Source organism: Oculina patagonica, chromosome 8, assembly GCF_052425735.1.
Source record: "Oculina patagonica isolate OP01 chromosome 8, crgOcupat, whole genome shotgun sequence".
NCBI classification, from domain to species: Eukaryota; Metazoa; Cnidaria; class Anthozoa; order Scleractinia; family Oculinidae; genus Oculina; species Oculina patagonica.
In genome coordinates this window covers 12,034,165-12,045,860 of record NC_135765.1, presented here as the reverse complement: position 1 = coordinate 12,045,860, position 11,696 = coordinate 12,034,165, and the positions used below count along the sequence as shown (strand labels likewise).

Below are 11,696 nucleotides of genomic sequence, written 5' to 3'. Positions count from 1 at the left end.
TCCCTTCGAAAGCTTTCAGCTTTATTAAAACATTACGAATGCAGTTTTCTGATAGTAGTAGAAGTAGCCGGTGCATATGTTTATGCTGTGCTGAATGATTGAAGTCACAGTCTCTCTAACGCGAGCTTAACAACAAATAAAAAGCCTAATTTGTAAACTCAAGAGGTGGTCACGACAACACAGCTCACCACAGCAGACCACACAACTGACATCACACCACAGCACACCACACAACACCACAGCAACGCCACTCTACATCACACCATGCCACACCACACCGCCAGATAAAATCACTCCACACCACGCCACAACCACGCCACACCACACAACTGACATCACACTACGTCACGTCACGTCACGCCGCGCCACAACACACCACCAAACCACTCCACACCACACAGCCGCATGACACAACATCACACAACATTTCGCACCATACCACACTAGGGTTCCTTTTGTGCTTTGTAGACGGCGACGTGAGCACAGTGAATCATTTCCAAGATATTATACAAAAATAATGAGACGTTTGACATTTTGAGTAAATAACTAATCCTTCTTTGTATCTTTTAGTGTCTCGCTTTTCTTATTCAACTTGTCCTAGTGTCTCCCATCATCGGGCTTCCCATGATCCCCTTGTTAGGCGGAAGCGAGGTCTGGAACCAGAGGGCAGTGATCTGTTTTCTTGTGTTTTTCTGCGCGCTGACATTGATTGCCATCATGCCCACAGGCGCAGAAGATCCCCAATGTTGGCAAAATTTTGTCAGGTACTTTTTTAATTATTTCTAGCTTATAGCTTAAAAATTTCCGGTTCTCGTGTTTTTAAAGTGTACCGTCTTTAAGTAGGAAGAGAGGAAGAGAACATGACGCTCACTCTTCTTCCTGGGCTCCTTTTACACGGGTCCGGACAAATTTTTGCACGGACGAATTTTGTTCCTGGACCGCCTGTTAACATAGATCGGTGCAAATTCTGTTACAGATTGCTATGGTGTTTACACGGATCCGTGCAAATTTTAGACCAGTCGCGGCATTCGAATGGCTTTTTATGTCTCTGTTGTGATTGGTTATCGCTAATGTTTTAAGCCAATCATGTTGCAGCTGATGCAGTACGCGACAAATCAAACATGGCGCCAGAAAAAAAAAAAACTTTGGCTTTGGCTTTCTGGCCCGTGACTTTTTTCTTGGTTAGTTGTTTCGTAAGCTGTACATGCTCACAAAGAAATTCAAACGTGTAAGATGCCTCGATCGATGAAGAAGATCGGAAACAAAAGCCATTTGCAGCAACGTGTACTGCAAAAGCCCAGCTAATCCGGCCAAAATAGCGATGCATGTTGCTGCAGCTCGTCTCCTCATATCTGCAATCTGTTTTTTGTTTCTTTTGTCTTAAATTTAACAAAATGGAACAAAATGTTTCATTTTCGACAAGCAACCAGGCAAAACAGAACTAGATTCCAGGCCTAAACAGCGCCATCTGAGCAAAAAGTTGCACGGTTCGGGTGTTTACACAAGTCCGTACGAAATATGGAACCGTGCCGGTCAAAAGGTTGACCTGCTTTTTCAGGTCCCAAACTTACACACTTAGCCGTTCAAAAATTCGTCCAGTTCCGCCGGTCCCGTGTAAACGCAAGGTGGAACCGTGCAAGTTTTTGTTGAGCCTTGGAGTTAGTAAATTCGTTAAGGCTTTTGCTTTGTTTTTCTTTCAAATGAATGTTCCCTTGACAAGACGCTACTTTGCTTTGCGGGCTTTCTTTTCTGACAGTGATGTCGCCATGCGCACTGCAAGCTCTTCTTTAGTTTACTCGGCCGTCTTTTTCTGCGTTGTCTCTAAGTAGGAGAGAACTTTAAAACAGAGCTTACAATTGGTACTCTCTACTTCTTTCTGTAGATGGTGTATTGTCCATATATATCACGTCAGGTTTATCCGGGAACTTTTGGAAGTAGTCAACGTTGGCCCCACTCCCCCTGCTGTTCTGCACTTGTCCGACGGTGGCCACGTTGAAAACCTGGGCATTTTACCATTATTGAAAAAAAGATTGCAAAGGATCGTGGTTATCGATGGAGGAACTTTAAAAGAAGATCAAGGAGTCGCTGGAGCTCTTATCAACGCACTGGAAAAAGCCAGAGATACATTACACTGTTCATTTATTGGAATAAACGGCCGAGACGTGTTGGAAGATCTCCGAGCAAATTTTATCGACAGGCCATCGAGCAAGCAGCCGAGAAGTTATCGATTCAGAGTCGAGTACTACAATTACACGGAAGACGGCGAGGAACAGAAGGTCGGGGAAGGAGAAGTGCTTTATATTCTCCCACGCCACCCAAAACAAGGGTTTTCAGGAGAGCGAAAGAGTTGGGGCGAAATAGCTGGTGACGTAGAGATCGACATCGAGGCTGACTTATGGGGGAGTGGACCTGAAGTGGAAATGGAGGAGGTGGAGCGCTTGACTTGTTGCTGCTGTGAGTGTTGTCATCGTTACCCGCTGAAGTTTTTATCAGGATTGCTTTGTGGCGCGTTCCCTAATCATTCTACTGCCAATCAGTTTTTCACGCCAGCCATGTTCACCGCCTATCATCGGGAGGGCTTCCGCGCCTGCGTGGAGGCCCGCGCTGTTGAGTTTCTCTCAGGATCTGACAAAAATGAATAAATGAACAAAAAACACCACGTGACGCGAAAATGAGCCCGGACATTTACCTGCGGACAAAAGGAAGAGAACAGTTTTATAGGATCGAAGGAGAAACTGATGATGCTTAAGAACAAACATCCCTACAGACCTTCGATCTCGAATAAGCTCTTATACAGGCCTTTGTTGTTGATATTGTATTAGTTTGTGCAGTGTTTGACGAAGTTTAGTTTAGACAGTTTCATGGCCGAAACGGACAAGAACAGATATAGACATTTTCATGGGTTCGTGAGAAAGCTAAGAGAATCAAAAGGCCGATATAACAGGCTTCTTTGTCAATACCGGTCTATAAGTTGCTTTAGATAAACTGGTAGACCTTTCATTATGAAATATTTTGATCGGTGATAGCTTACCCAAAATTGTCCAGTACCTTTTCTTCAAACCTGTAATTTGTTAAGGAAAATATGAGCATTTTTTTGACATTTTAGATAAATTTTCAGTCTAACGACAGCGTTTGATGTATGTTTGTTACTTTCAGAAGTGTCTCGCTGGGGCAGAAATCGAATTCAGCCCGGTTTACTTCGTTTCGCCCCAAATAACTGCCCCTGAGTCTCTAAGGATGCGTTTCTTTATGCTTCCCAGTTCTCTGTCTGCCATAGGGAAAAAGACAACGGTTTTTTTACTTAAAGGGACCCTGTAACGGGGATCATAGTTTTAATGCTTTTCAGTAAAAAGTACTACAATTGGCGAATAGGTCTTCTCGTACACGAAATGCACCTAGTACATCAAGATGGCAATAAAAAGTTGTTGAAGGTGGAAGGGAGCCATAATAATTTTAAGGTGTTTTTTCCAGTCCACAGGGACAAAACTTGAAAAAAAATCAGCCTGACTCTTTCAAGTTGAGATCTAAAGTTCCTGATGGCATCACAATACTATTACTTGTTTATCGCTTCAGTACACTTGCATGGTGTTCTTTTTCACAAAATTGGACCACCATGCGTAGTTTCCATATGTCTTTAAGCTCTTGAGTTTTTGAAGTAACTGGTGACAGTGTCCCTTTAAGATCGCAGAGAAGGTAGTTTTGACAAAACTACCGTGACACACCTCACTGATATGGTAATAGGTAATCGAGTCGGCGAAAAGTCGAGTCAGTTTTATTTTGTCTGACCTGTTAATCAGAAAACAGTTCACATGTATATAGCTGCTGAGCATGCTTGGAACCAAAACATTGTGGCTCAAAACTATGACCTTAAAGGAAAAAAAGAAACGTCGCTTAATTAAAAGTCTTCTTATATCTCAAGAAACGTTCTAGTTAAAAAAAGTCACTTTAAAAAATATTATAAAAGGCTTGTCCTTAAAAGCTTCATAATCGGTAATTATTGATCTCGCTCTGTCTAAAGAAAATGTCTCAATATATCCGATATTTGGCATCAAATTAAAGCGGCAAAGTTTAGTCGATGTATAGGTGAAACAGGCAGTTCCACATGTACAAGGGTTGCCTGTTATATCCCAAATAATACTAAATCGTTTTATGTTCATGTGATACATAACTTTAAAATCACAGTCATAATAATAGGGCCCTGCAAACGTGATAACCAAAAAAGAAATTTTGCGCCAAGGGGATTTCATTAAACCCTCTGTTTACATTAGAGTAATAATATTTACTATGCTCTAAATTTTTGTTTTTGTTTAATTGAGTATAAAAGACCTGGGAACTGACACTGTCGAGTATATTTTGTTTCACACATTAAGTAAAATTACTCTTACCGGTACGTCTTTATTATGTGATGTTTTGTCTACAATATTACAATAAAAAACTGGAACTCCAGCTGATGGCCTTTTAAAGGAAAGTTTGTAAAAATAACTTTACTGAATACAGACTTTTATAAACTCAGCATGAATGCCATAATCCTTTCCGGTCTGCAAGACGAGCTTACAGCGCTAGTAATTGTATGATTTTATGTTTCTAACCGCAACATTACTTTATATGCAAAATTGATTTTTGTTTCTCATGTCTGGCAGCCTCGTGGTGGCCACCGCTTCACGCGGTTTCTCATGCAGATCAAAAACAATACCGAATTGCCAAAGGTACTCTGGGTAATTTCACAGCCAGACACCCATGAACAAACAAAACAAGGGCGTGTTTGGTTTGCTGCTTGTTCATTTCGCCTGAACCCACTCGTATCTCTTCGCTTGCAATCCATACCATTTCAAGATGAAGAAAGTTCTTCTCTTCGTTTTAAGCCTACTAGTGGTATTCAACTTATCATCTGCTCAAGGTGAGCTCCACTTTTATTCCGGTTTAACCTGTTTTAGACAATCGAAGCCATGAGGCCGGAAAGTCGTTTTCTCGATATAATTACCAATTAGCACCGCTGATTCTTTATCTTCCTATTACAGTTATTCAGTTTGGAGCAACAATTTAGCTGTAGCGTTGATACATTTTTTCAGTTTTTTGTCTGCCCATGGGAGTAAAGTTTTGTTTACGACCGCGAGACCTAGTCCAAACGAGATCATACCGGTACACGTGCATGCCTCAAAAATATATTTCCTTTGCTTTGCCCTTAACCGAGAAGATTGATGTTCGGAGGGGTAGTTCACCAAATAACTTAACTAAGGTCTCGAATTTGTTGGACACGTGTTCCTCGTGCTACTGAGCTTATATGTTGTTGAAGTTAAAACAGTTTTCATGTCTGCCTCTCCGCCTGTTGTTAGACAAGGACAACATAGTCTGATTTGAAAAAATATTAAATGTTTTCATAGTAGAGAAAAACGTTCCTTGCTCTAAGTTGCTTCTTGCGTCCCATTTCAGTGGCTTGTGCATGGAATTGTTCATGGTAACTCACTAAGAACGTTACTTAGGTCTCGAATTTGTTGAAGATATACTATCACGTGAAGCAAGCCTTTAAGTTGTTGAAATTCAATTAATTATTATGCCTGTCTGTCCAGTCAACTGATCAACTAGGACAACATGATCTGATTTGGGAAAATGATTCAAAATGCTTTCATAGCATAAAAAACGCGTTTCTTGCTTCAAGTTGCTGTTTGGGTGTCTTTCCAATAGATTTTTTATGATAAGATCAGTACGTTAATTACATTTCTGGTAATCAACATATTGAATATATTGAACTATTAAGGGCCTACTGCAGACAGCTTAATTGAAATTAATTAAAATTATTTTGCTAGACAAATGAACAAAAAATCGGAAGTATTGCGGGGGTGTCTTATTGCTAATTTGACAGGTCTATTGTTTTACGTTTAAGCACATTTATCAGTCAATGTACACGCAACCAGACGAAAGCACGAAAAGGAGGATTAAGTTGACAAAATCTGGCCAGTTCGAATTATTTGAAGATGTAGTTTCTCTCGAACAACCTATTTCACTATGCACTTTTTGGCAAAAAATAACATTTAGGAATTCGACCTAATTCCAATTAATTTTACAGTCCCTGGTTGCTTTTATGTAAATGTTAGATGATACTGTACATTAATTTTGTTTCCACGGATGATTGGAACACAAACTAGAATGCCTTGCATACGAATGAGGCGGGGGGGGGGGGGGGGGGAGGGACACTAGGCATGAACTACTTCGAATCGCTGGCTTGCACGACTTAATAATAAACAATGTTCTTTCGTGTATACCTATTGGCATGTTTTACTGGGAAAAACTGTCTTTTGATCGATTGCATTGGCGCTCTAATTCTAAAAGCCGCATCTAACTTGATTCAAACGGTTTATTTGGCTTAAACGTTCTCAATACAAAACACTTTGTCAACCACTTGTTGATGAAACAGTTACTCCATACAGTATTGTTATTTAACCATGCTCTCAACCAAAACTACGAAAAAGTATTTTTTTCGATGGAGAACCAAAAAAAGAAAAGAAAAAAACTCGGGTCTAACAGTTATCAACTGTTTTCTAAAACGGTTGGCCACCTTATCAAATCAACCAAACCTTACTGCGGTTGAAATGGTTGGCTGCGTTTAAACACTAACTTTTGGATAAAGTTTTCCTACCCGTGTGAAAATTATTTAGTGTAGGTGTGTCTTCGACAAAGCCGCAGACTGGATACGGCAAATTCTCGCTCAGTTTAACATTACCAGACTCGATAAGTTGGTTACTCTGCCCCTTGCATTTGTTAGCTTTATATTGTGTTTGTAAAGTTTATTTGGGTTTCTGAACCTATAATTGCATTCTTGCTTGACTTTGACCGCAGTGCCACAAAACACTGAAAAGACAAAAAAAAAAACAAATTCTTAAACTTTCGGTAATCGTTAGTTAAAGTTCTTTTTAAAGTCAAAGTTTCTCTAACTTATTTGACTTATGTTTAGCTTCAAAAGTAACTGTCTAAAAGTTGGAGGAGTCTAATTACCTAAATGTACAGCTAATATATCTCTTGCACCTCCACCTCCCGTCCAGACGATGATCCAGGCCTTCTGACAACACACGAAATCTTTAAATCACCAACTCTTAAAAAGAGACAGTTGTTTTTATCTGTTAGAATTTCGTTTCATAACTCTGCCATCTATAAGTCTTTAATAACCGAAAAGTATTTTTAACTCTGCATTTCACTGGGATATAGAAACCAGATGCATGCAATGTTTAAAAAAGGATCTCCGGTTCCCTCCATTCGTGCAGCTCTATTACATTAAGACTAGCCACCCACCAAGCCGTAGAAGTCTAACAATCGAATCTCGACATTGCTGAGTTTAAATGGTGGTACATAGCATTTTCTTTTATCTACCTTTCATGTTTTTTGTCATGAATTAGAATCACCGACAAATGCAACAAGTGGAGGAGCTGACGGAGAAATGGTTATTGATGCTGCAGCGAGTAAGTATGAGTTACGATAGAAATTATTATCATCATAATTTTCCATGAAACTGGCTCAATGCTTTATTGATACTTCAGCCCAAGTTACAGCAAGAAAACGGTAAGAATCAGACATCAACATCGCATATATTGCAAGCTAAGCGTTTCACTTGCTAAGCTGTTTATTAACACGTAGTTGATAAAGAATATTAAATTTTTTTATCAGTTACCTTTTTTTTAACTTCAAGCTAATTTTCAAGGGGGGTATATTGTCATTCAATTTAGTGTATAATAATATGTTATACAGTCTAAATCAGTCATGGCATTTAACATAACTCCAGGCTATCCCACACAAAACGTAAACTGATAATGCTATAATGTATCGAAATTTAGATTATTGTATAATGATAAGGTGGAACATTCCCCTTTCCAGGCAGTCACTGTTGATGGAAAATGGAATTTATAAATCATAAGCGAACTTGTTTCTTCGCTACTTAGCCAATAAATCTAGATTGAAAGACCTCTGTCTATTTGTCACATTTTCCACAACTTGTAATTTGTGGAGATCTAGCTCTGTTGCGAATGTTGCATTTTGCTACATAAACTATATTGACAAATAATAGGAGTACGTATTAACAAATTTTCCACGAATTTTGTGAAATGAGTAAAATAAACCTGTTTTTAGCACACTTGAGGTTTTCCAAAGCCAGGAATTCTCAAAAAGACAACTTATGTTGCATTTGGCTTTGAAGTGTTGTCTTTTTGACTTTCAGGTAAAAACCTACATTTCTTGCTTTTATATTATTCCTTTAGAACTAGGCATTGTGTGCCATACGGATTACATCGAGGTGACTGTGGAGAGCAAGAACTACCCTGGCCTGGACACCAATATTACTCATCTTGAAGACGAGTCTTGCGCTCCCACTTTTAGAGACGACTCCAAGGCTGTCTTCAAGTTTGGTTTGGAGGAATGCAAGACCAAACAAGAGGATGACGGGAAGGTGATTCATTACAAGAACAGGATCATTGCTGTGGTAGACGACGTTGATGAAGAGGAGCATATCACTCGAAAGAGTACAAGAGTGCTGCCCTTCGAGTGTTCTTTCAAAAAGAAGGTCGTTCTTTCTAAAGTGTCTTACTCTCCTGGCTATACTCAGCTGATCACCAATGCAGGTACATACACGTTCGCTTTTGTAAAAGACCTATGCAACTGTTAAGTGGAAAAGTCTTGGTGTCAGTCCCTTAATTATTTTCTTTCTTCTTTCTCTCTTTCTCCTCGGGCTGATAGCTCTGGAAAATTATTGCACGGTTACAAATAATTAAAAATCGGTTACGTTTCTTCCCGTTTCGTTTTCCTGCTGGCAAAAGCAGTTCTGGGTTCCTCTGATTCTCTGATAAACGTTCTCGCCGCAGCCAGTAGTCAGTACTCTCTTGTTTCGAGTGTAGCTGCAAATACCAATCTGAACGACCCACCTTTCCGTATCGTCCAGATTGCATTTTGAGATTCTTTTATTCGTTAAAGGAACAGAAAATCAAATTTGAACTTTCAAAAACAGACATGAGTAAATTGTGAAATGTGCCGTGTGCCATGATCAGACGCTCATCCAGGATGTTATAAACAACATTGCCTTATTATTACTTCCAGAATTATTACTACCAGAAACCCATAAGGGTTAATTTGAAACGCGTAACTCCCTATGATTCGCATTGTACAAAGTGTTTGTACATTCTTTTACACTAAGTATCATATTTGGAAAATCTCGAGAAACATTTAACCAATCAAAATTACTATATTTTGATTAAATTCACAGCGCACGCTAGCCCGCGTTCGATGGCGTAATCTTGTTTTTGAACAAGCTTGGTTAAATAAAGCTAAATTTGGTAAAAATTATTCTGTTTCATCTTCTTGAAGTAGTCTGGAGAACTTCGCTTCGATACACTTAATGTATTTCTTTAGTTTATGTAAGACATTTACGGTGTTTATGTCAAAACTCAAGCAACTTAATGCAAAACCAAAAATTATGTTGCGTGTGTCATTACGAGTATAAAGCATTCGCATACAAATTCTTCGTGTTTTCAAATATGGTACTTAGCAAATTGAATATTCAAACGCTGTGCGCGCGCGTTACACGTTTCAATCCTTATGGGTTTCTGTTACTACCCAGCTCCTGTATTACTTTAGAACATAGTGTACTTATTTTAATGTGCTATTCTTCTTTCACAGAGGACTACGGTAACTTCACCTACACTATGGACATGTACACCAATGAAAACCGCTCCGAAAAAGTCGAAAAATACCCGCTCCTTGTTGGAATTAGCCAGCGGTTGTATTTGGACCTGCAGGTGCAGTCTGGTGACTCTGAGCTGAAACTGTTCCCGGATGAATGCAAAGCTACCCCTTCGTCTGATTACGATGCTGAACCAGATCATCTGATCATTGAGAAAGCGTAAGTAACTAACTGCTCAGCTGTTTAAAACTATAATATGGTACTACCTTCTACACAAAGATGCTAGGGATTCATCCAACAGCGTTCACACATTATTTTTTAACCACCATTTCCCGCGAACTCCTATTTCGCTAGTCAATAGAAAGTTGTCGTTACCAAATGACACACGTCAATTTTTTCTTGTATCATACTATGCACACACTTCCGGGAGAATGCAGTCTAAAAATAACCCGCTCTGTGTTAATACTGTGACAAAGACGTAGTATGGGAGTTGCACGCTCCGAGTAATGGGCTCCTACATGGATCAATATTCCCACCGGTATAGCTCACAGGATTACTAAGACACGCAAACCTCACCACCACCAACAAGGATACATTCTAAGAAGAAAATAGTCACTTAACCAGGGCAAAATTATAATAAGAATATCTTCTTTTTGCAGATGCCCAATTGACAAATACCTCAAGTACGAGTACAAGAAGTCAGCCACTCAGAGCTTTAGCTTTCTAGCTTTTCGCTTTAAAACAGGATACCAGGACGTCTACATTCATTGTAAGCTGACCGTTTGTCGCTCCGACGATCAGGAGTCGAAATGTGAGAAGGGATGTCAAGAAGAAGAAAATGACTCCAGGAAGAAAAGAGACATCACGGAGGGATACAGTGCAGATCTGTATGTTGGGCCAATCAAAATACAGGAGGAACATAAAAACGGTAAATAATATAGAAACAGCTCACAATATTACAATTTTCTCGATTGTGATTGGCTGGTAAATGTTTGCATTTCCACTGGCCTACAAAACTGTCAGAATTTTAATCGGACAATCTGCATATTATGTAACTGAAAAATGAGCTGTACTGACAGGGGAACTAGAAAATTGTATAAACACGGTGTTGCTATGAAATTTCATCCTTGAAACTAAAAGGACTTTGTGTGCAATCTGGAATTATATCCTTGCATGCTCGTAAAATCAAAAAAAGAAAAAAAAAAGGTATTTGTTTCCCCTTATTTCCCATTCTTTTGATCACCGTAGCAGACTTGTTGGAAACTCAACTGGGTGCTAAATAATCTCAGTGTATAATAATTGACATTTAATTAAACTTTGATTAATAACATTCGACTAAATTATCGACAACTTTTCCTGAAATAAAAATCCTCTGAAAACTAAGTTTTGATAGAAGATATGCCTTGCATAAAATAAATTTGATTGCACCATTTTACGGTATTTGATCAATACTCTAATCACTGGATTTATTAACTTTTACGAATGCATACTTTTTCAGCCATGGAATCCGCCGAGTCCTCAGAAATCGCCAAAGACAGTCCAAAGGCCCTTCTGCTTGTTGGAGTTCTTGTGGGACTTCTGGGTATCATTACACTGGGGCTCATTGGAGCACTCATTGTTATGACCAGGCGAAGGCGTCGATCAGCAAATGGACCCGCTCTGCTGGTTCACGACGAGTAGATGCTAGTAGGCAGGTCGTTTTTACAAACTACATTGTTTTCTCTTTTAAGGTGTTTTTTTGGAAAATATTCTTGCATGTACCAGTTAACCTTCGAGTTCTTTCAGTTCAAAACAAAACAGCAGTTTTCAAAACCTTCAAGGATGTAGGTTTTCTGACATTCATTATTTTCTTATAGACTTGCCGAGTTGTGAACGGCTTACTGCTACATATGTAAGCCTTTGTGGAAATAATAATAAAAGAGATCTTACGATCAAACCTCTTCGGCAGGCCCGTAGGCTGGGGGGGCTCGGGGGGTTCGGACGAACCCCCCCACCGCCTGAAAAGGTCCGGTCTGAATGGTGTAGCATTAATGTACCG

At 39.4% G+C, this 11,696-nt stretch overlaps 3 protein-coding genes across 3 annotated transcripts in view; all 3 read left to right on the top strand.

Annotated features, from left to right (window-relative positions):
• Window positions 1-3,128, top strand: part of LOC144664342 (uncharacterized) — a 40,773-nt gene extending 37,645 nt beyond the window's left edge. The window contains exons 5-6 of the mRNA XM_078525445.1: window positions 571-764; window positions 1,883-3,128. Of these exons, the coding sequence (XP_078381571.1) occupies window positions 571-764; window positions 1,883-2,642 (954 nt within the window). The 3' untranslated portion in view covers window positions 2,643-3,128. The remainder of the gene's footprint in view (window positions 1-570; window positions 765-1,882) is intronic.
• Window positions 1-11,594, top strand: part of LOC144664358 (ZP domain-containing protein-like) — a 34,776-nt gene extending 23,182 nt beyond the window's left edge. Inside the window, exon 7 of the transcript XR_013572771.1 lies at window positions 11,462-11,594. The gene's annotated coding sequence lies outside the window, so the exon portion shown is untranslated. The remainder of the gene's footprint in view (window positions 1-11,461) is intronic.
• On the top strand, window positions 4,736-11,594 carry LOC144664357 (ZP domain-containing protein-like). Its single transcript, XM_078525471.1, has 6 exons — window positions 4,736-4,897; window positions 7,389-7,451; window positions 8,244-8,603; window positions 9,655-9,877; window positions 10,318-10,586; window positions 11,157-11,594. The coding sequence occupies exons 1-6, from the start codon at window positions 4,834-4,836 to the stop codon at window positions 11,336-11,338; spliced, it is 1,161 nt and encodes a 386-aa protein (XP_078381597.1). The 5' UTR covers window positions 4,736-4,833; the 3' UTR covers window positions 11,339-11,594.
• Window positions 11,595-11,696: the final 102 nt, after the last annotated feature.